This window comes from Silurus meridionalis, chromosome 1 (assembly GCF_014805685.1).
Source record: "Silurus meridionalis isolate SWU-2019-XX chromosome 1, ASM1480568v1, whole genome shotgun sequence".
In the NCBI taxonomy this organism is placed as follows: Eukaryota; Metazoa; Chordata; class Actinopteri; order Siluriformes; family Siluridae; genus Silurus; species Silurus meridionalis.
In genome coordinates, this window is record NC_060884.1 from 1,896,856 (window position 1) to 1,916,073 (window position 19,218).

The 19,218-nt window shown below is 42.2% G+C and overlaps 1 protein-coding gene across 2 annotated transcripts in view; it reads left to right on the forward strand.

Moving 5' to 3' along the window:
- The window catches only part of pkp4 (plakophilin 4), a 26,261-nt gene extending 7,643 nt beyond the window's left edge, over positions 1-18,618 (forward strand). Inside the window, exons 2-22 of one of the 2 annotated variants that reach the window (XM_046857370.1) lie at positions 797-933; positions 2,014-2,126; positions 4,218-4,252; positions 5,721-5,843; positions 6,122-6,318; positions 7,006-7,399; positions 8,682-8,837; positions 9,853-10,060; positions 10,349-10,481; positions 10,766-10,979; positions 11,051-11,234; positions 12,221-12,338; positions 12,502-12,708; positions 13,358-13,531; positions 13,782-13,932; positions 14,659-14,851; positions 15,098-15,182; positions 15,265-15,382; positions 15,472-15,603; positions 16,323-16,396; positions 17,056-18,618. In XM_046857370.1, the coding sequence (XP_046713326.1) occupies positions 802-933; positions 2,014-2,126; positions 4,218-4,252; positions 5,721-5,843; positions 6,122-6,318; positions 7,006-7,399; positions 8,682-8,837; positions 9,853-10,060; positions 10,349-10,481; positions 10,766-10,979; positions 11,051-11,234; positions 12,221-12,338; positions 12,502-12,708; positions 13,358-13,531; positions 13,782-13,932; positions 14,659-14,851; positions 15,098-15,182; positions 15,265-15,382; positions 15,472-15,603; positions 16,323-16,396; positions 17,056-17,295 (3,381 nt within the window). In that variant the 5' untranslated portion in view covers positions 797-801 and the 3' untranslated portion in view covers positions 17,296-18,618. The remainder of the gene's footprint in view (positions 1-796; positions 934-2,013; positions 2,127-4,217; positions 4,253-5,720; positions 5,844-6,121; positions 6,319-7,005; positions 7,400-8,681; positions 8,838-9,852; positions 10,061-10,348; positions 10,482-10,765; positions 10,980-11,050; positions 11,235-12,220; positions 12,339-12,501; positions 12,709-13,357; positions 13,532-13,781; positions 13,933-14,658; positions 14,852-15,097; positions 15,183-15,264; positions 15,383-15,471; positions 15,604-16,322; positions 16,397-17,055) is intronic. The other variant, XM_046857378.1, reaches the window with a different exon arrangement.
- The last annotated feature ends 600 nt before the right edge of the window (positions 18,619-19,218 follow it).

Here is a 19,218-nt window from a genome sequence, read left to right on the forward strand (position 1 = left end):
GCGATGCTCCGTGTTCACGTAGCAGCGGCGGTGCTGAGAGAAGCGGTTCCACGAGGCGAAATCAATCGATGTATAAAATGTCGGTAACAAATTTATGGTCACTTTCGAAATAATAAACGATAAAGAACATCGAACAAAACGATGCATCGTGAAACAAATGAACACTTTTTGAAATCGATGCATCTCATCGGTAACTTTTATGCTGCTGCGCCGATGTAAATATAAATAATTTATATACATATGAATATATATATAAAGAGAGGTGGGAAAGGGTGCCAATATTTCTGCACTTGACTGCACTGAGACATATAGGAGATATGAAAAGCGTGATGAGAAGCATGTGTTGTGAGAGTGTGACTCAGTGTGTGTGTGTGTGTGTGTGTGTGTGTGTGTGTGTGTGTGTGTGTGTGTGTGTGTGTGTGTGTGTAGTTATTTTCCCTTCTGTCGAACGCAGTGGGGTCTGGAGGGGAAGCAGTTTGTGTTGTGGTGTTTTCACCTGCTGGGCTTTTGGACGACACATTTCCCCTTCACGTCCTCGTTCTTTGGAACGCGCAACTAAGCTGAGGATTACACACACACACACACACACACACACACACACACACAGATCAAGGTCTGATGGTGCCAGAAATGCCATCATTGTAACAGCTGACAGGTTATTATGATTTTTCGAGACGAAGCTCTTATTTGTGAAGCTGGTGATTAATTTCTGGTGGGACGTTCACAATGTGTGTGTGTGTGTGTGTGTGTGTGTGTGTGTGTGTGTGTGTGTGTGTGTGTGTGTGTGTGTGTGTAGGGGCGATGCCTACTCCTGAGCCAGGGCCTGCAGCAGAGGAGGAGGAGGAGGAGGAGCATAGCTGTGAAGAAGGAACCAGCACCAAGATGGAGATGGAAAGCACAACCACCAACATCCTGGCCTCTGTCAAAGAGCAGGTACACACAAACAAACACACTCATGTTAGTAAAGTCAGGTACTGATGTAGGTGAGAAGGTGAGGAGGCCTGGAGTGCAGTCAGCGTTCACCTCCATCATGTTCAATAGGGCTAAAGTTCTATAGCAGGAGATCTTCCACCAAATCCAACCCATGTAAAGCAGATCTTCATGGATCTGGTTTTGCGCATCGTCATGCAGGAGCAGGTTTGGGTCTTGCATCCTGCATCCAAAGACGTCCTAATCAATTGTGTGTCTCCGGGTTTGTGGTAACAGTTTGGTGAAGAAGCACATTTAGTTGGAAACCCGGGTGTCCCGATACTTTTGGCCACACAGTATACTGTGTATGTTTTAAAAAACGGATAATAAGAACCTCAGAATGATCGTATCGGGCAGCCAGTGCATCATCCAGACGCTCGATTAGGTGCAGGAGATTTCATAAAAACACCAATATTACTGTGTGTGTGTGTGTGTGTGTGTGTGTGTGTGTGTGTGTGCCCACAATCCGGTTCACAAGACAAGCTTTGTGGTGCCGAGCAGTGAGCTGAATGGTGGAGTCTTGTTGTGACAGGCGGCTCGCAGCACAGACGATGCGGCGTCACGTCTCACGTTTGTTTTTTTCCTCCACGTATTTCACTCGTTTTGTAATAAACAGTTAAACGGAAAACAAGAAATGATTTTCAGAGGCGTACCTGTCTTTTAAATGTGTGTGTGTGTGTGTGTGTGTGTGTGTGTGTGTGTGTGTGAGACTAAACAGCTGAATTAATGAGCTGTTGTCAGAGAGCCGCACACAGCACAGTTGTTGCGACTGCCACACACACACACACACACACACACACACACACACACACACACACACACACTCAGGAGAGGAGACAGAGGACAGCCTCAGAGACAGTAAGGGTCAGGATGGTATCGCCAGAGGGACTCTGTATGGAACTTTATCTTCACTAAACTTGTGACAAGGATGTGCACACACACACACACACACACACACACACACACACACACACACACACACCCTACGGAAAAGGTGAAAAAAAAAGTGTTTGATTGTGTCTCGTCCCCTGCTCTTCGGCGAAGGAGCTCCAGTTCGAACGTCTCACCAGAGAGCTCGAGGTGGAGAGGCAGATCGTAGCCAATCAGCTGGAACGATGCAGGTTGGGGGCGGAGTCTCCAGGTGCTGCCAGTGACAGGTGTGTCATCATTTCTGTACTAAAAATTAACAGTGCAAAAACATTTTTTCTGAATTAAAAAAAATTCTGATTGGTCAGAAGATGCCAAATATGCTTGTGTAGCTCGTGTGTTGGTGTATGTCGGTTTCCATGGTAACAGCTTGTTTTCAGGCTTGTAAAAATGCGTGTATTTGTTGTGGCATAATCGCTGTATGTGTTGCCTGGTGATGGAAGGAGTCTCCAGTGTCAGCGCTTTGTAACACTCAGTGAAGATGCCAACTTGGTTTATCAACATTCCGCACCACTGAACGTAACTATAAGTGGATAAAAACGTATGATGTGTCATTGGCAAAATCTTGTGGGTAAAAATAAGTTTGTGGACACATGACTATAAGGTCCATCTTTAGTTCTGGGTAGATGTTCCACCAGATTTCATTCGGCCACAATGGTGTTAGTGAAGGTGTTTAATCAGGTTTGAGCTCTATAGCAGGCCACTTGAGATCTTCCAATAAATCCAGCCCATGGAAAGCAGATCTTCATGGAGTCTTCAAGGGTGTCCCAATACTTTTGGCAGTGCAGCGTATATTTAACAAATAATAATATATTGTTAAGAAAAATCAACATTTAAAATGCATTAAGTGTGTGTGTGTGTGTGTGTGTGTGTGTGTGTGTGTGTGTGTGTGTGTGTCAGTTGAATGTTTTTTCAGATGTCCCAGGAATGGTTGGTGTGTGTGTGTGTGTGTGTGTGTGTGTGTGTGTGTGTGTGTGTGTGTGTGTGTGTGTGTGTTTGTGTCTCCATATGGATGTTTTCCTTTGACCTTTTATTGCCCGACCCCTTTTGCTCCTTGTTGTTTCCGTGTCTGTTCGAGTCGACGCTACCAGCCACGTGCTCCTGCTCCTTACATGCTTCAAAAACGCTCCTACCAGTACGGTTGCAAAACTCCAGGAATTTCCAAGACTGCAGATTTTCCTTTGGAATTAACAGGAATTAATAGGAAATTACAGAATTGCGGGTTTTCCCATTAAAGGGGATTTAAATGTAGTTAAAATGAAAAATCTTGCAGGATAATTTTTGGTTAAACAACCAGATTTAATGCGATTTGAGTTGAATTTCTTACCTGCACATTCATTAATCACATGCACACAGCACACGTACTTCAGGGTTACTGAGGCCACGCCCCAGACACACATCATTTCAGTATTCAGAGTATTCAGGCAAATTACATGAATATTACATGCATTTATGTTAAAAACTGCTGTGTAAGCAAAATTATTACTGTATAATAAACAAAATTATACTAACAATTAAATCAAAGGTTTTTTTATTAGTTTGCATGCATATCAGCTTATATTTGTATCAATTCCTATAAATTCCCATAAATTCCTAGTAAATTTCCAACCAGATGAAGTTCCCATGGAAACTTTTCCGCCCCTTTGAAACCCTGGTTACCGGTGACCGGTGTTCCTGTCTCTTACTTTTTCCTCAAATTTGCCCAATTCATCCCAAATCCCTACATCTGGATGGATTTCTCTTTAATTGGTGACCACTCAGGTTAGTTTCACATCAACAGCCTAAAGATCCACGATGTTCCTGAGCAGTTTGAGAACTTTAAAGATGGATTTGGACTGGAATAATATTAACATCTGCTCTAATGGTTCAGGACTGCAGTCTGCATGAACAGTTCTGCATTTAAGCACGGAACATGAAGACCTCAATGATGATGGAACTGTAATGAATGGACTCTCGGTGATGAGGATGAGGTTCCCATTTGATTCCGGTTCCTTTGAAGTTTTCTTTATTATGAGGGGGGGGGGGATGGTTCTTGCCACAGTTACCACCGACTTCCTCATTAGGAAAAAAATTAATAAAGGTTCTAAATAATATTAACATTAAAATAATATTAAAATTAAACAAACATGAAACAAATCATAAACAACCCAAACGATACATCGTTTTACACAAATGTTTACACTTTTTATCTTTTTGAAGCTTGAACATTTGATGTCCAATTGTACTTGTTTTTTGTACTTTTTAGCCGCTTATAGTTGCACGTCCGCGTTCTCATCACGGAGAAATAACTTTCCCGTCTTCCTTTTCTTCCTTTCTCCAAGCTCCTCTGAGAAGTCTCTGCTGTGGAGGTCAGCAGGTAAAAGACTCTTCGTACTCTATTCGTGGCTTTTCAGTGGAACTCTAAACGCAAAAAAAAAGCTCTTTTGATGGATGACGAGCGCTTGTAAACCGTGGCATGTAGAGAATGTTAAAGAGTCCTCGTGAGACACACCGAAAGCTTGAGAAGGAGGAGTCGGAGAGGTTGTGTGACTCGCAGTGAGCCAGCATTTTACCAACAACAAAGAAGTTTCAGTGTAGCGCAGTATTGTGTATGTCGAGTTCGGTGTAGCGTTCAGTACTTTACATTATAAAGCAGTATAGAAACAGGATGTGGCAGTAGAGTATATTATAGTGCAGTATATTTTAGGGAATAGTGTAGAATTTGGTGCTGTATATGTAGAGTAGTGTGTATTGTATGTAGATTATAGTGTAGTGTATACAGTATATGCAGTACAGTGCAGCATATGTAAATTATGGTGCAGGATGTAAACAATATAGTGCGGTGTGTAGCATGGTGCAGTTTACACCATGGGTCTTCAATACAGTACTGCAGGGGGTCTGATAATTAATGTTGAAATTTTATTCAATTTTTTTTTAATAAACATGGGTCAAAAAAACATCAAAGACAAAATATCTAATTTAAAAGAATTATGTAATTAATACATTAAAGTTTAATTTAATGTAACGCTAATGTTCATGTAAATGTATAATTGTCTGCCCGACTTTACAGTTTAGTGATAATTTCTATTAAAATTGAAGCTGAAAATTAAACGAAACTGCAAATCTATTAAAATAAAAGATGAGTTGATACATTCTGAAACGTACGTTTGTTATGATGCATAAATCTTTTTAAAAGATTAGCAAATATAGGAAAATATACAGACGATGGGTCCCCTGTTGGTCACCGCTGCGACCCGGGTTCGATCCCTGGTCAGGGAACCATCCTCAGCCACTCTCAGTGCCGGTCCCAAGCCCAGATAAATTGGGGAGGGTTGCGTTAGGAAGGGCATCCAGCGTAAAACATGTGCCAAATCAAACGTGCGGAGGATCCGCTGTGGCGACCCCTGACGGGAGAAGCCTAAAGAAAGTTTTATACAGACGATGACGCGAGTACAACAACGACGTGGTTCTAATTGTCTTAACATAATGTAACTGGCGTAAATCGATATGTTTCTTTGAATATCAGTGTTAGTATCAGTGGCGCATTTTATATCGGGGGGCTCCTACGTCTCTATCGCCTAAGGACCCGCAAAATATTGAAGACTCCTGGTGAACAGTATGTACAGTACAGCACAACACACACACACACACACACACACACACACACACACACACACACTGAGTATGTGTAGAGTAGTGTAGTGTGTATATATATACAGTGTAGTGCATTATGTATTGCGCAGTATGTAAAGTGCAGAATAAGTTGAAATACATTATGCATGATCAACACTGTACTGTACTACACAATGTCGTATAGCCTGAATATCGAACTCTTCCCTCTCCAGACTCCTCTGCGGCAGGTTTGTCCAAGCTCCACGCTTCGGAAGACTGCCTTTCACCTACTTTCGGGATTAGAGGTCAAAGGTCACCCTATTCCCCTGAACTGGAGCAAATCTCCCTGCATGAAAGTGAGGGTTCATCAGTGCATGCATTAGAATAACACAAATCAAAAACAAGGAAAAGCAACGTACATTTTATTGTGAAATTTCCGAGAATTCCTCAATGTACGTATCTTGAGGGAATAAAAAAAATCATTTTTGACTTATTAGTGAAAAATAAAACTAATCGTAATACAATAAAAAAAAATTGTGTATGTCCTTCTGTCATTCTTTTTTTCTTTCTTTTTATGCACTCTATCTTTTTTGCTCTCCGTCTGCTAAATCCTACGCTGCTGTCCTTCTCTCAGGGTCAGCGGCAAACTCGCGCAGCTCCACGCAGATGAACTCGTATTCAGACAGCGGCTATCAGGAAGTGAGTGGTTACTATAGCAACCTAGTGACCCCAAGGAGGTCGGAAGGACGGTCCCAGTCGACGAGTTCCGCCCCGAGTTTCAGTCCGAGCCTGGCCATGGGGTCCAGGGCCGAGGGTCAGGCGCTAGCGCAGGTGAGAGTCTGAAGACGTCTGTTTGCTTTTGAACAAACAGGAAGGGCTGAATTTCTTTTATGACATCACAAAATGAAAAGCCAATCAGGGTCTGGTATGCAAATTTGGACATGCAATCAAAACAGATCATATAGAACAAAGAACAAACGTAAAATTTAGTGTAAAACTGCGCAAAACTGCCACAGAGACATTTGATGTGACATACGTTTGACATAAGGCGATGCTGCGACGAGCCGTTTGAGGTGTTTAGAGCAGATCTTTAGGCAGTTCTTTAAAAACGGGAGAACGTCACTGGAAGACGACAAGAGATCAGGAAGACGAGTCCAAACATTGAAAATGCCAGAACCGTACTACTAACACTACTCACCAGATTTGGCTCCTGCGGACTTCGTCCTCCTCATGAAGATGAAGTTCCAGCTCAAAGGTCGCTGCTTTGACATTGTTGTGGAGATCTGGCGCGAATCTCAAACAGAAGACTTCCTGGACACAATCCAGAGGAACGTTGGGAGGTGCTGCATTGCTGTGCAAGGGGACTGTTTTGAAGGTGATAGTGTGGAAACGTAGATGAATAAAGTACTTTCCTGTAAACAGAGCGAGTCTCCAAACTTTTTGATATCACCTCGTATAGATATATATACTCAGCTAGATCTCGCGCACTGATCATTGTCGTGTGTTCTGTGTATGCAGATGTCAGGTGGCCGTGTAATGAGGCGTGTGAGTTCAGTACCCTCCCGTGCCTCCTCTCCCGTCTACGCCCCCTCTCCGCTTGCCTCTCGCCCAACCCTGGGAAGCCCCTACGGTTCGCCCATCATCTCGGAGCCCCGCCCATTGGCCAGCGTCTTCCCTGGCACCACTCTGCCTCCGTCCTCCGACACGCTCCAGTCTGCTTATCCTGGGCACCTCAGGGACGGCATGAGCTCCCCGACTCTTCTGGGGTCCGGCATGACGGCACAGCCACAGCACTACGGGACGCTGGGAAAACATGAGGCACAGCCGTATGACAACACACATTCCTCGTTCGGGGCACGGGCATACGATTTCTTCGAGAGGATCGTTCTTTCCAGACCGGACAGTCTTACAGGTGAGCAGAGGAGGTGACTTCAGTGATGATGATGAACACTTCGAAGATGTCTCCAGTTATTTTGCTCCTCCAGACATATGGTAATGCCGTCACATATTATTAGTCATCCTGGTGTATTTATATCTCTCGTGGGCATGTGGGTCTAGGTGGGTGGGGGTTGTGAGTGTGTGTGTGTGTGGTGTGTGAGTGTGTGTCGTAACTCATGCTGTGACACCAAACCTTGATTTCCTGTTTAGCAGGAAATCACTAAATCCTTAAGCCACATTCTCCTGTGGTGCGTCGACACGATGACGATGATAAGCTCTGAGTGTGAGATACCTGAGATCTGCTCCACTGACCTATTTAAATCAGCGTGTGGGATTGCTTCTGTTCCCAAACAAAGTACCTGAGAAAATTTATAGCTGCTCACGTACACGATAAAATGTGACAGCAGTGCAGGATGTCGAGCCAAGAAGGAGTGATGCAATACTTATCAGAAAGAATTCAATTAATATAAAAAATACTATTACTAATATTGATAATAATCATAATAGTTGATAATTAAATAGTAATTCAATAATGAAATAATAAATGATAATTAATTGATAATAATATAATATATATATAGTATATAGTATAATAGTATTTTTTTAATTATGTAATATTTGTTATATATATATATATATATATATATATATATATATATATATATATAATAACAATGATGATATTAATTGTATTAAATTATGTTTGTTATAATTATTAAATAGCTCTTAATAATAATAATAATAATAATCTTACATTATGAAAGAAATTCACTATGTGCATTAGGTATAATGTAGTTTAACCAGATATAAATATTTAAATACAGCTTTTATTAGATTTGTTACTGGAATGTGTTTATGTTTATTGGTGTTATTACTTGTCACTGTAACAGCAGTAAATTTGGTGTGACTGGAATGTAATTAGACGCTCGAGTGATTGTTTAATCACCAAATCTAAGTGAATATGTAATGAAAATCCGACTGTCTGCCTTTCCAGCTAACAATTTGTTCCTGTTTATTACAAATAATAATTAACTCAGTTATTCAATTTTATTCAGTCAGGTAGCAGCATTTAGCAGACACCAGTTCAGGGTTAAGGACAAGTGCTCAAGTGCTCGGGATTTAAACCAATGACCTTCTGAGCTGATCATTAGTCCAATATATTAGATTGGGAGACACTACTGTAAATAGGATTGCTGTGGAAAGCATGGTGTGGTGTTCTGTTTGTACTATTGTTTCTGGTTGTAACTTTCATGTAGGCCTGCAGAGCTCCTACAGCCAACACAGCCAGCTGGGCCAGGAAGCCCAATCTCCGGACCATCACGGCGCCTCAGTTTACGATGACAGAACCTTCCAGAACCCACTGTACCAGAGCCCGACCCACGGCTCTCAGTGCGGTCTGTCCAGGAACACAGGTACACTGTATACCATACAGACCACAATGAAACTGCTAAATAATAACCTGAGTTCTTCTGAGTTGGATTGGGTGCTGAAATCTTGTATGTTAAACTAAATAAGTAAAATAAATGTTACAATTTCAAACATTTTAACTTTGAATTTATAATCCAACTGACTCTTCCGAAACTACTGAAGATACTAAAACTATTACTGAACTTACTTAGCATATAAAAAACTTTATTAAGCGTACTGAAAATATTGAACCAACTAAACATAATGAGCCCGCTGAACTTTCTGAACATTCTGAACCTACTGAGCATATTAAACATAATGAACTTACTGATCGTACTGATCATATTGATCCTATTGTAGCTACTGAACATACAAACTTACTATTGCTATGCAGCATATTAACCCTACTAAACATACTGAATCTACTGAGCCTATTGAACTTACTGAAACTTCTGAACCTACTGAACCTACTGAACTTACTGAAACTTCTGAACCTACTGAACCTATTGAACTTATTAAAACTTCTGAACCTACTGAACCTAATGAACCTACTAAACATACTAACATACTGAACCTAATGAACCTACTAAACATACTAACATACTGAACCTATTGAACTTACTGAAACTTCTGAACCTACTGAACCTATTGAACTTACTGAAACTTCTGAACCTACTGAACCCATTGAACCTACTAAACATACTAACATACTGAACCTACTGAACATATTGAACCTAATAAACAATCTGAATTTACTGAATCTAGTAAATTTACTGAAACTGCTGAATGCTTTAAAAAAATAAATAGAAAATAATCTTTTCCAATAAAAAATTAATAAAGATCATTTCAGAACCTCAGACTTTGGCCCTGGTTTAAAAAGGTTCTTTCTGAATAAATTGGATATTGCTTTATTTAGCTTTTTAAAAATGACTGCTGCTCCAGAAAGCCATGTTCTGTATAAATAAATATATATGTCATTGTGTTACATTCGGGTTCCCCACTGTGTCTCTCCCGGATCAGGGTTGGGGACTCTTCCGAGAACCACCAGTCAGTGTAGTACCCTGCGCTACCAGAGGGGGGCATACTCAGTTCCCTCACACACTGACACGTATCGCTCCACCCTTTACCGATCAGCAGAATCCAACTACAGCAGACACGCATCCGGGATCAACAATAACATTTGTTCCACGCGATCGCCGTCCATCGACAGCATCCACAAAGATCCTCGGTAAGGACGTGAAAGTCGATGTTCATTAAACCATTAAACTAAATGTCTGTAAATATTCGACAGCTTTCCAATTCTGTACTTACTGTACTGACATAATTATACCAGTTAATATGTTTAATATACGCAACTAATTCACAAATCCTCTGATCGTTTCTATGGCAACAGTATAACTAAAGGTTTTTACGGAAGGAGTCTCCAGTGTCAGTGACTGATTTTTCTATAACAGTTTTTTTTTTCTTGTTTATAAGATGCAAATATGTATGTATGTGTGTGTGTGTGTGTGTGTAGGGAGTTTGCGTGGCGAGATCCTGAGTTGCCGGAGGTCATCCGCATGCTGCAGCACCACTTTCCATCAGTGCAGGCCAACGCTGCTGCCTACATACAGCACCTGTGTTACGGAGACAACCGCATTAAGACTGAGGTTAACACACACACACACACACACACACACACACACACACACACACACACACACATTCAACACATAAACACACTCATAAACACACATTTTCAATACACACACACACACACACACACACACACACACACACACACACACATATATATCCTCAACACATGCACACATACACACACCCACAAACACACACTCACAAACACATACACACACACACATTCAACACATAAACACACTCATAAACACACAAACACACACAAGCACATCTTCAACCTTTCCTGTATGTACAGGTGTGTCGGCTCGGTGGAATCCAGCATCTGGTTGATCTTCTGGATCACAAGGTCCTGGAGGTGCAGCGCAGCGCATGCGGTGCTCTCAGGAACCTGGTGTTCGGCAAAGCAACCGACGACAATAAGGTGTGTGTGAGGAATGCCGGAGGAATCCCAGCACTGCTCCGGCTGCTAAGGAAAACCTCGGAATCTGACATCCGGGAGCTTGTGACCGGTGAGTTTTTGTTCCTCTGCTCGAGTTCAGCTGGACTTAGTGACGTTTCTAAACGCTCTGCTCGGGTGCAGGCGTGCTGTGGAACCTATCGTCGTGCGACGCTGTGAAGATGACCATCGTGCGCGATGCTCTCGGACCTCTCACCAACATCGTCATCATCCCTCACTCGGGTTGGGGCGCCGCCCCTCAGAGAGAGGACCAGAAGCTCAAACTGCATTCCTCGGTGGTGCTGAGGAACACAACCGGATGCCTCAGGTATCACGATCACCTGACTGATGCACCATAAGAACGCTTTTTTAGTGCATAGCTAGAAATCACATAGAAATCAGATTACTGTACCAGATATACGAATACGTGTCAAAAGTATTTGGACACTCGCCTTTTCCGGACATACAGTATGCGGTTCTTCACTGAACTGTTACCAGAACATTGAAGGCACACAAGATGTCTTTGTTGCATTAAATCTTCCCTTCACTTAGCGAACCAGGAGACCTAAACCTGACAATGTCCTTGTGTACAAAGCCAGCTCCATGAAGATATGCTTTCCATGGTTTGGATTTGGTGGAAGATCTCCTGCTATATACCTCTGTCCTCAATCTTATTGAACCAAGGCCTCCTCCCCTCACTTACATCAATAAAAGACTTTACTAACACCATTGTGGCTGATTGAATCTCCACAAATCTTCACAAGCACACTCCAACATCTAGAGGAACATCTTCACAGAAGAGTGGAGGTTGCAGCAAATGGGGATTAAATGTGGAAACGGGGTATTAAAAAAGAAGAGAAAAAAAAGACACATACCGTTCTAATGCTTATGGTGTCCACATACTTTTTTCCGTGTAGTGCTTCCACCACCATGCTTCGCTTTTTGAAACTGTGTGAAGTTTTAAAACATGATTTTTTTGAAGCATTTAAAGATTAGAGATGTATTCGTTAAAAAGTAAAATATCCCAGACAAGTTGTCTGATACAACCATGTGGAATGGGATGGGATTCAAACTGAAGCACAGGTTTCCACAAACATTTGTCCGTATGCTGTTGTGTATATTCAGTAGATTAACCTTATTATTTTTAGGATGAAACATATAGAGATCAGATTTCTTGAAATTTAATAATGCATAATAATGAAGGGCAGTGTAGTTTATGTTTTGCATGTCCACTTGATTCATGTGTGTGTGTGTGTGTGTGTGTGTGTGTGTGTGTGTGTGTGTTTGTGTGTGTGTTGTGTTGTGTTGGGTCAGAAACCTGAGCTCGGCCGGTGAAGAGGCTCGCAGGCAGATGCGCTGCTGTGAAGGACTGATCGATTCGCTTCTCTACATCATCAAAACGTGTGTCAACACCTCCGACTTTGACAGCAAGGTAAGTGAACTAGCTAGTCAAGCTAATTAGCATTCAGGTGGTTAGCAGACTAGCGGCTTGTTAAACTGGAAGCTTTACTATACTGTGATTAGTTACCTGTTTCCTCCTGTCCTCTTTCAGGTTCTTCAGGCCGTTTCTTGACCAATCTCTTTTTTTTCCTCAGATTGTGGAAAACTGTGTGTGCACGCTAAGGAACCTGTCGTATCGTCTCGAGCTGGAGATGCCCCCCTCTCGATTGATGGGCAATCAGGAACTGGATACGCTCCTTGGCAATGATCCGTCCAGCAAACAAATGGATTTTATCTGCTGGGGTCTGAGGAAGAAGAAGAAGAAGAGGTCCTGGCAGGATCAGCAGGCAAGAGTCAAAAAAGTGAAAAAAATTACTTTCTCAGTTTACTGAATCTACTGATGTTTCTAAACCTACTGAAAGAACTGAACCTACTGCACTATCGTAATGTAGTGAACATACTGAACTTACAGACTTTAATAAACCTACTGAAAATATTGAACTTACAGCACTAACTGAATATATTGACCCTACTGAATAGAAGAAGAAGAGCCTTTATTTGTCACATATACATTACAGCACAGTGAAATGTGTTCTTCGCATAGCCCAGCTTGCTCAGAACCTGGGGTCAGAACGCAGGGTCATCCATGATACGGCACCCCTGGAGCACAGAGGGTTAAGGGCCTTGCTCAAGGGCTCAAGAGTGGCAGTTTGGCGATACCAGGGCTTGAACCCCCGACCTTCCGATTAGTAACCCAGCACCTTAACCACTGAGTTACCACTCCCCTGAACCTACTGAACCTACTGTCTTGCTCCAAGTGCTCAGGATACAATATGAACATAATCTCATAAAAACAATGAAACAAATTTGATTCTTTTGTAATGTTTAATACCAAACTGCCATTGGATTGTGTCTAACAGTTTCAGATGCATCATTTTTGGAAGAATAATGTTAGACGTCATTGGTGGAATGGTCATGGTATTTAACTCAAGGTTTTCACTTCCTTCGCAGTGGGACGGAGTTGGACCTATCCCAGGATTCTCCGGAAGTCCAAAGGGTGCAGAGATGCTTTGGCACCCGTCGGTTGTGAAGCCTTACCTCACCCTGCTGGCCGAAAGCTCAAACCCGGCCACACTGGAGGGGGCAGCTGGGTCTCTACAAAACCTCTCCGCTGGGTCCTGGAGGGTAAGATTCTGTCCATGTGTGAAAGAAGAACACAATGTCCTTCTGCTGACTTTCATGCAATAATCTTCATTCAATTCAGGTCTTCATGTCCCAGTCTCATTTCTTTCATGTTAATATTTATTTAGGTATTTGTTGCGTAACCAGGCATCAGATTTCTTCAGGTTTGCAGTGAGCAATAGGGTCATAAAACTTCTTTAAATCTTCATTCAATCTATTTCTCTTTATTCTTTGCGTCTCACCATGTCGTCAGTTTGCATCCTATATCCGAGCGGCAGTGCGTAAGGAGAAGGGTTTGCCCATTCTGGTGGAGTTGCTGAGGATGGATAACGATCGGGTGGTCTGCTCCGTGGCTACAGCGTTGCGCAACATGGCTCTGGACGCCAGGAACAAAGAGCTAATTGGTCAGTTGCTATATGAGCGATGTCACATTTATTTAGTTATTTGTTTGACAAGTATTTACTTGGCGAGAGTGGTGGGCATGAGAGAAAAAATAAATATGGATGACTCTTTACAGTATATATTAACTTACATATTTGCATCAGTGAAAAAACTATTTATTTCGGCATAATTGTTAGTAGATGTTCTTTACGTTTATTATTTAAAAAGTGACCAATAATTCATGACCAATTTTTTCTATGTAGATTGATTTCTCCTCACTGAACTGTTTCTTGAGCGCGTTCTCTCAGCGCCGCTGAGTATAACAACACTATGGAGACCAAGGGTGTCCTGAGATACAGATTACATATAGAATACAGATTAACATGGCAGAGGTAGAGCTCCAACAGCTGCGTTTTTTTTGTTTCTCTGACCCAAAGAAATAAATTAAATTATCTGTACCATACTGAATTGCAGAGGATGATATGTTTTCCGTTAAATTGCGTTGTGTTGAATCGGATCGCACTGCATCGTAATGGGGGGAATCGTATCGCATATGTATCTCTAATATATATCAAGCCAAAGCACCGCCAAGCTCAAGCCTCGCTGTTCCAGGGGCAGGGTATCATGGCTGACCCCAGTGTTCTAACAAACTGGGATATGCGAATAACTGTAACGTATATGTAAGAAATAAATGGTTCTCGTTGTGTTAATAATATATTAAGTGAAAAAACCCATGTCTCTGGATTTAGGGAAGTACGCCATGCCGGATCTGGTGACTCGTCTCCCGGGTCATGGACCCTCGCTGCTCTCTGACGAGACGGTGGCGGCGGTGTGCTGTGCCCTTCATGAGGTCACCAGCAGAAACATGGAGAACGCTCGTGCACTCGCCCAGGTGGGGGGCATCGACAAGCTGGTCAGCATCAGCCGGGGCCGTGGGGAGAGGTGAGAGCAGAGCAGAGCGAAAATAATGAATTTCATCCATTTGGGAATAAAATTGTAACATAACAAAATGTGGAAAAAGTGAAGCTCTGTGAAGACTTTCTGGATGCACTGTATTTGATTCCTTGGTGATTTTTGTCTATTTTTAAATCTGAACGTGGCGCCCTTTTCAGGTGAATCCTAGTAATGACAGTGGCGATCTGAACCTTGGTGCTAATGATGGAAGTTTGACTCTGTTTTGTACTTCAGATATTCCATGAAGGTGGTGAAAGCTGCAGCACAGGTTCTGAACACACTGTGGCAGTACAGAGATCTACGCAACATCTATAAAAGGGTACGCAGCATTGTACTTTATCTTCTTCTTTGTCCCCCATCCAGTTGTATAATGCTCACACTTGTGTTCTCTGACATATCAGGATGGATGGAATCAGAACCATTTCATCACCCCGGTGTCGACCCTGGAGCGAGACCGGTACCGGTCGCAGCCCACGCTTCCTACCAGCAACTTACAGATGTCGCCTGTGATCCAATCAGGTGAGCCAGCTGCGAGAAAACGGTCTTTAGTTAAATTGGATGGAGAAAGTTGCCGTTTCCATGTTTAATGTTGCTTGTCGTGATGTTAGGTGGTAGCGCCACGTCCTCACCGGCTATGCTGGGGATAAGAGAGCATCGGTTAAGTAAGAGGAGGGCTCAGTCATCTATGCAACTTCAAAACTATTACGGAGACGCCAACAGAAACAAAACACTGTACACAGGTATGACAAAGAGGAACGTGTACAAACGTATCTTTACAAAATGAATAAATATGAATAAAGAAATTCTAGTCTGTATAGGACAAGGCATCTGGGATATTTGACTTTTACGAATCTCTGAAGCATTATGAAGAACTTATTACACACCATCTCACACCATCTCATCAGCGAAGCATGGTGGAGGTTTCACTACATGTAAAAAAAAAAGTATATGGTCACCTGAACATAAGATTGGTTTGTGCTTTCTTTGAAAATCCTATTTCCACATTTAGTCCCCATAACCTCCACTCTTCTGGGAAGATGTTCCACTAGATTTCGTGGAGATTTGTTGAGATTCATGTAGCCACATGGGTGTTAGTAAAGGCAGGTACTGATGTAGGTGAGGTGAGGAGGCCTGGGGTGCAGTCAGTGTGAAAAATCAATCCCAAAGCAGTTTAATAGGGTTTAGAGCAGGAGATCTTCCACCAAATCCAACCCATGTAAAGCAGATCTTCATAGAGCTGGCTTTGTGCACAGGGGTTTTGTCTTGCTGGAACAGGTTTGGGTCTCCTAGTTTAAGTGAGGGAAATAATTTATGCTCTAGTATCCGGAGACGTCTAATACAATTGTGAGCCTCCAGATTTGGTGAAGAAACAGATATGGGTAGAAAAGTCAGGTGTTCCAATACTTTTCAAATATTTTCTACTTTCCAGTTTAATGTAATTTATTTTCATGTGTTCTAGGGCCAGGAAAGCATTCTGCCTATTTCATAAGCTCCTTCCCTTCTCCATCTCATGAGGAACCTCACAGGTCACAGGTAAACCTTTTACTTTTTTGGAAGTGTTTCTGTAGAAGTTGGAGCAAAATCAATACATTTTTGGCTTTGTTTTCTGTTTGGTTTGGGTTAAATTAATCAAAACATGAAGAACATGGGAACACAGTTACCATGGGGAACATAGAGAACACAGGAAACACAGAAAACAAGGTGAACACAGGGAACATGGAGAACATTGGAACATTGGAACATTGGTAACACAGAGAACATGGAGAACATGAAGAACATGGTGATGAATAAATGATTAGCTAATTATAATATACAGTACTTCAAAGTAAATGTGATCCTCATGTCCACCAGAGACAATGGACAGATGTTCCTCAAATAAATAATGTTCTTTTCAGAACACTTCCCTTTGTGGAGCTCGGTGGTTATTTACCTCCTAGTCAACGTCCGCAGTGTAATAACTGCCACAGGTTTATGAGGACAGGGTATTTATGAGGACGTGGTGTTTATGTGGATGCAGTGTTTATGAGGACGCAGTGTTTATGAGGACGTGGTGTTTATGAGGACGCAGTGTTTATGAGGACGCAGTGTTTATGCGGATGCAGTGTTTATGAGAACACTGAACCATACAGTGTCCTCTGGTAGCATTTCTTTGGACCTGTGCTCACACCCTTCTGTGTGTTGTCTTCCTGCAGCTTGGTCAGCTGTACTACTCGGACGAGCCGTCTCAGCGCTCGTACGACACGTATGGAATGTATCTGGGGTCTCCGATGGGCTACGATGATCCGTACCTGGACGAGCCGCTGCACTACCCTGTGGTGAGCGAGAGGCAGGCGTTCAAACGCAACACCAACTACGTGGACTTTTACTCCACCACACGCAGGCCTTCCTACCGCGCTCAGACCTACCCCGCATCTCCAGACTCATGGGTGTAGGCTCGAGTGTGTGTGTGTGTGTATATGTGTGTGATTGTGTGTGTGACATCTATGTGGTCGTGGTGAGAAGATTTTGATGCCAAATTTATCTTTACAATGTGTTGTGAATTGATGATAAAAAAAAAAAGTTATTTTTCAGCTAAGGGACTGTGCCCAAAGATACCTAATGAGTGTGTGTGTGTGTGTGTGTGTGTGTGTGTGTGTGTGTGTGTGTGTGTGTGTGCGTGTGTGTAAAACCTACAGAGGTACATAGTATGTATGCCTGTGTGTGTGTGTGTGTGTGTGTGTGTGTGTGTGTGTGTGTGTAAAACCTACAGAGGTACATAGTATGTATGCCTGTGTGTGTGTGTGTGTGTGTGTGTGTGTGTGTGTGTGAGTGAAAATCTACATATACACAGTGGGTGTGCATATGTTTGTGTGTGTGTGTTCGTAAGAGAAAGACAAATAACCTACAGTTATATGGGCTGAGTCTTGTGTGTGTGTGTGTGTGTGTGTGTGTGTGTGTGTGTGTGTGTGTGTGTGTGTGTGTGTGTGTGTGTGTGTGAAATAACCTACAGTGATACAAAGCATACATGAACAGTGTATGTGTTTGTGCGTGTGAAATAGCATACAAAGCCACATAGCATGTGTGTGTGTGTGTGTGTGTGTGTGTGAGTGTTTGAGTGTGGTATCACAGTAAGTGGATGAAACGTAAAGTTCTTTACTGTGAGAATGCAGAGGAACTCGATTGCAGAGGAACTCGAGGCGTATAAACCGTCTGTGAGCCAAAGAAGGAAAGAAAACAGACGGATTTTTCACGCCGATCTTTTTAAAAAAATTCGCAGCACATTTTTATGAGGAATCTTCATCTCACATCCTCACCACAGCGTGCAGCGACCACACCACACACAGTCCACTTCCACAGTGTACATTCCCAGTTTGTTTAAAAAGGCATGTTAGAAAAAAAGAGTCTGTCGTAAACTACGGTGTAGTTCGAAGATGCGTCCGGTGCAGTTTCTCACAACGATCTCAAATCTGTGGAAGAGGAAAAAACTCCTGAAAAATGACGTACTGTGCAACGGTAAACAAATCGTCCCCCTGTCCAGTCTCGTCCATGTAGTTACTGTTCAGAGTAGTGTGTGCCGCAGACTCGTGTACCGATCTGTCGGTGTTCTGTAAAAAAATAATAATAATAAACTCGTGTGACGTGTGACGTGTGCACCCCAGCACAACGCCTGTGTCATGTGACATAGCTGTGTAGAGCAGTATGAACAATTAGAGACTTTATGGAGACAATATGTATTATAACACTATCAGAAATAAAGATAAACATTTGTTTTTGTATTTGTGATGTGTGAATTCCTTTATACTCCTCTATAGGATGTTCCTGTAATCTATTGTTCCACCCGTCTCCATGTGTCCACCTATTCATCCATCCATCCATCCAGCCATTAATCAGTCTATTCCCTAAACTATCCAACATCCATCCTGTCTCTATATGATCTATCATCCATCAATTTTTAAATCCATCCATCCCTCCATTCCTCCATCCATCCATCCATCCATCCATCCATCCATCCATCCATTCTCTAAATGATTTATCTATATGTCTGTCTATCCATCCATTTATACACCCATTTATTTCTTAAATGATCCGCCCATCCATCCATCCATTCATCCATCCATCCATCCATCCATTTATCCATCTTTTCCCTAAATGATCCAGCTATCTGTCTATCCAATGATCTATCTATCTATTCATCCATCTATTCCCACAGATTATCCATCCATCCATCAGTCCCTCTATTCCTCAGATGATCCATTCATCCATCTATTTCTTAAACTATCTATCTATCTATCTATCTATCTATCTATCTATCTATCTATCTATCTATCTATCTATCTATCTATCTATCTATCTATCTATCTATCTATCTATCTATC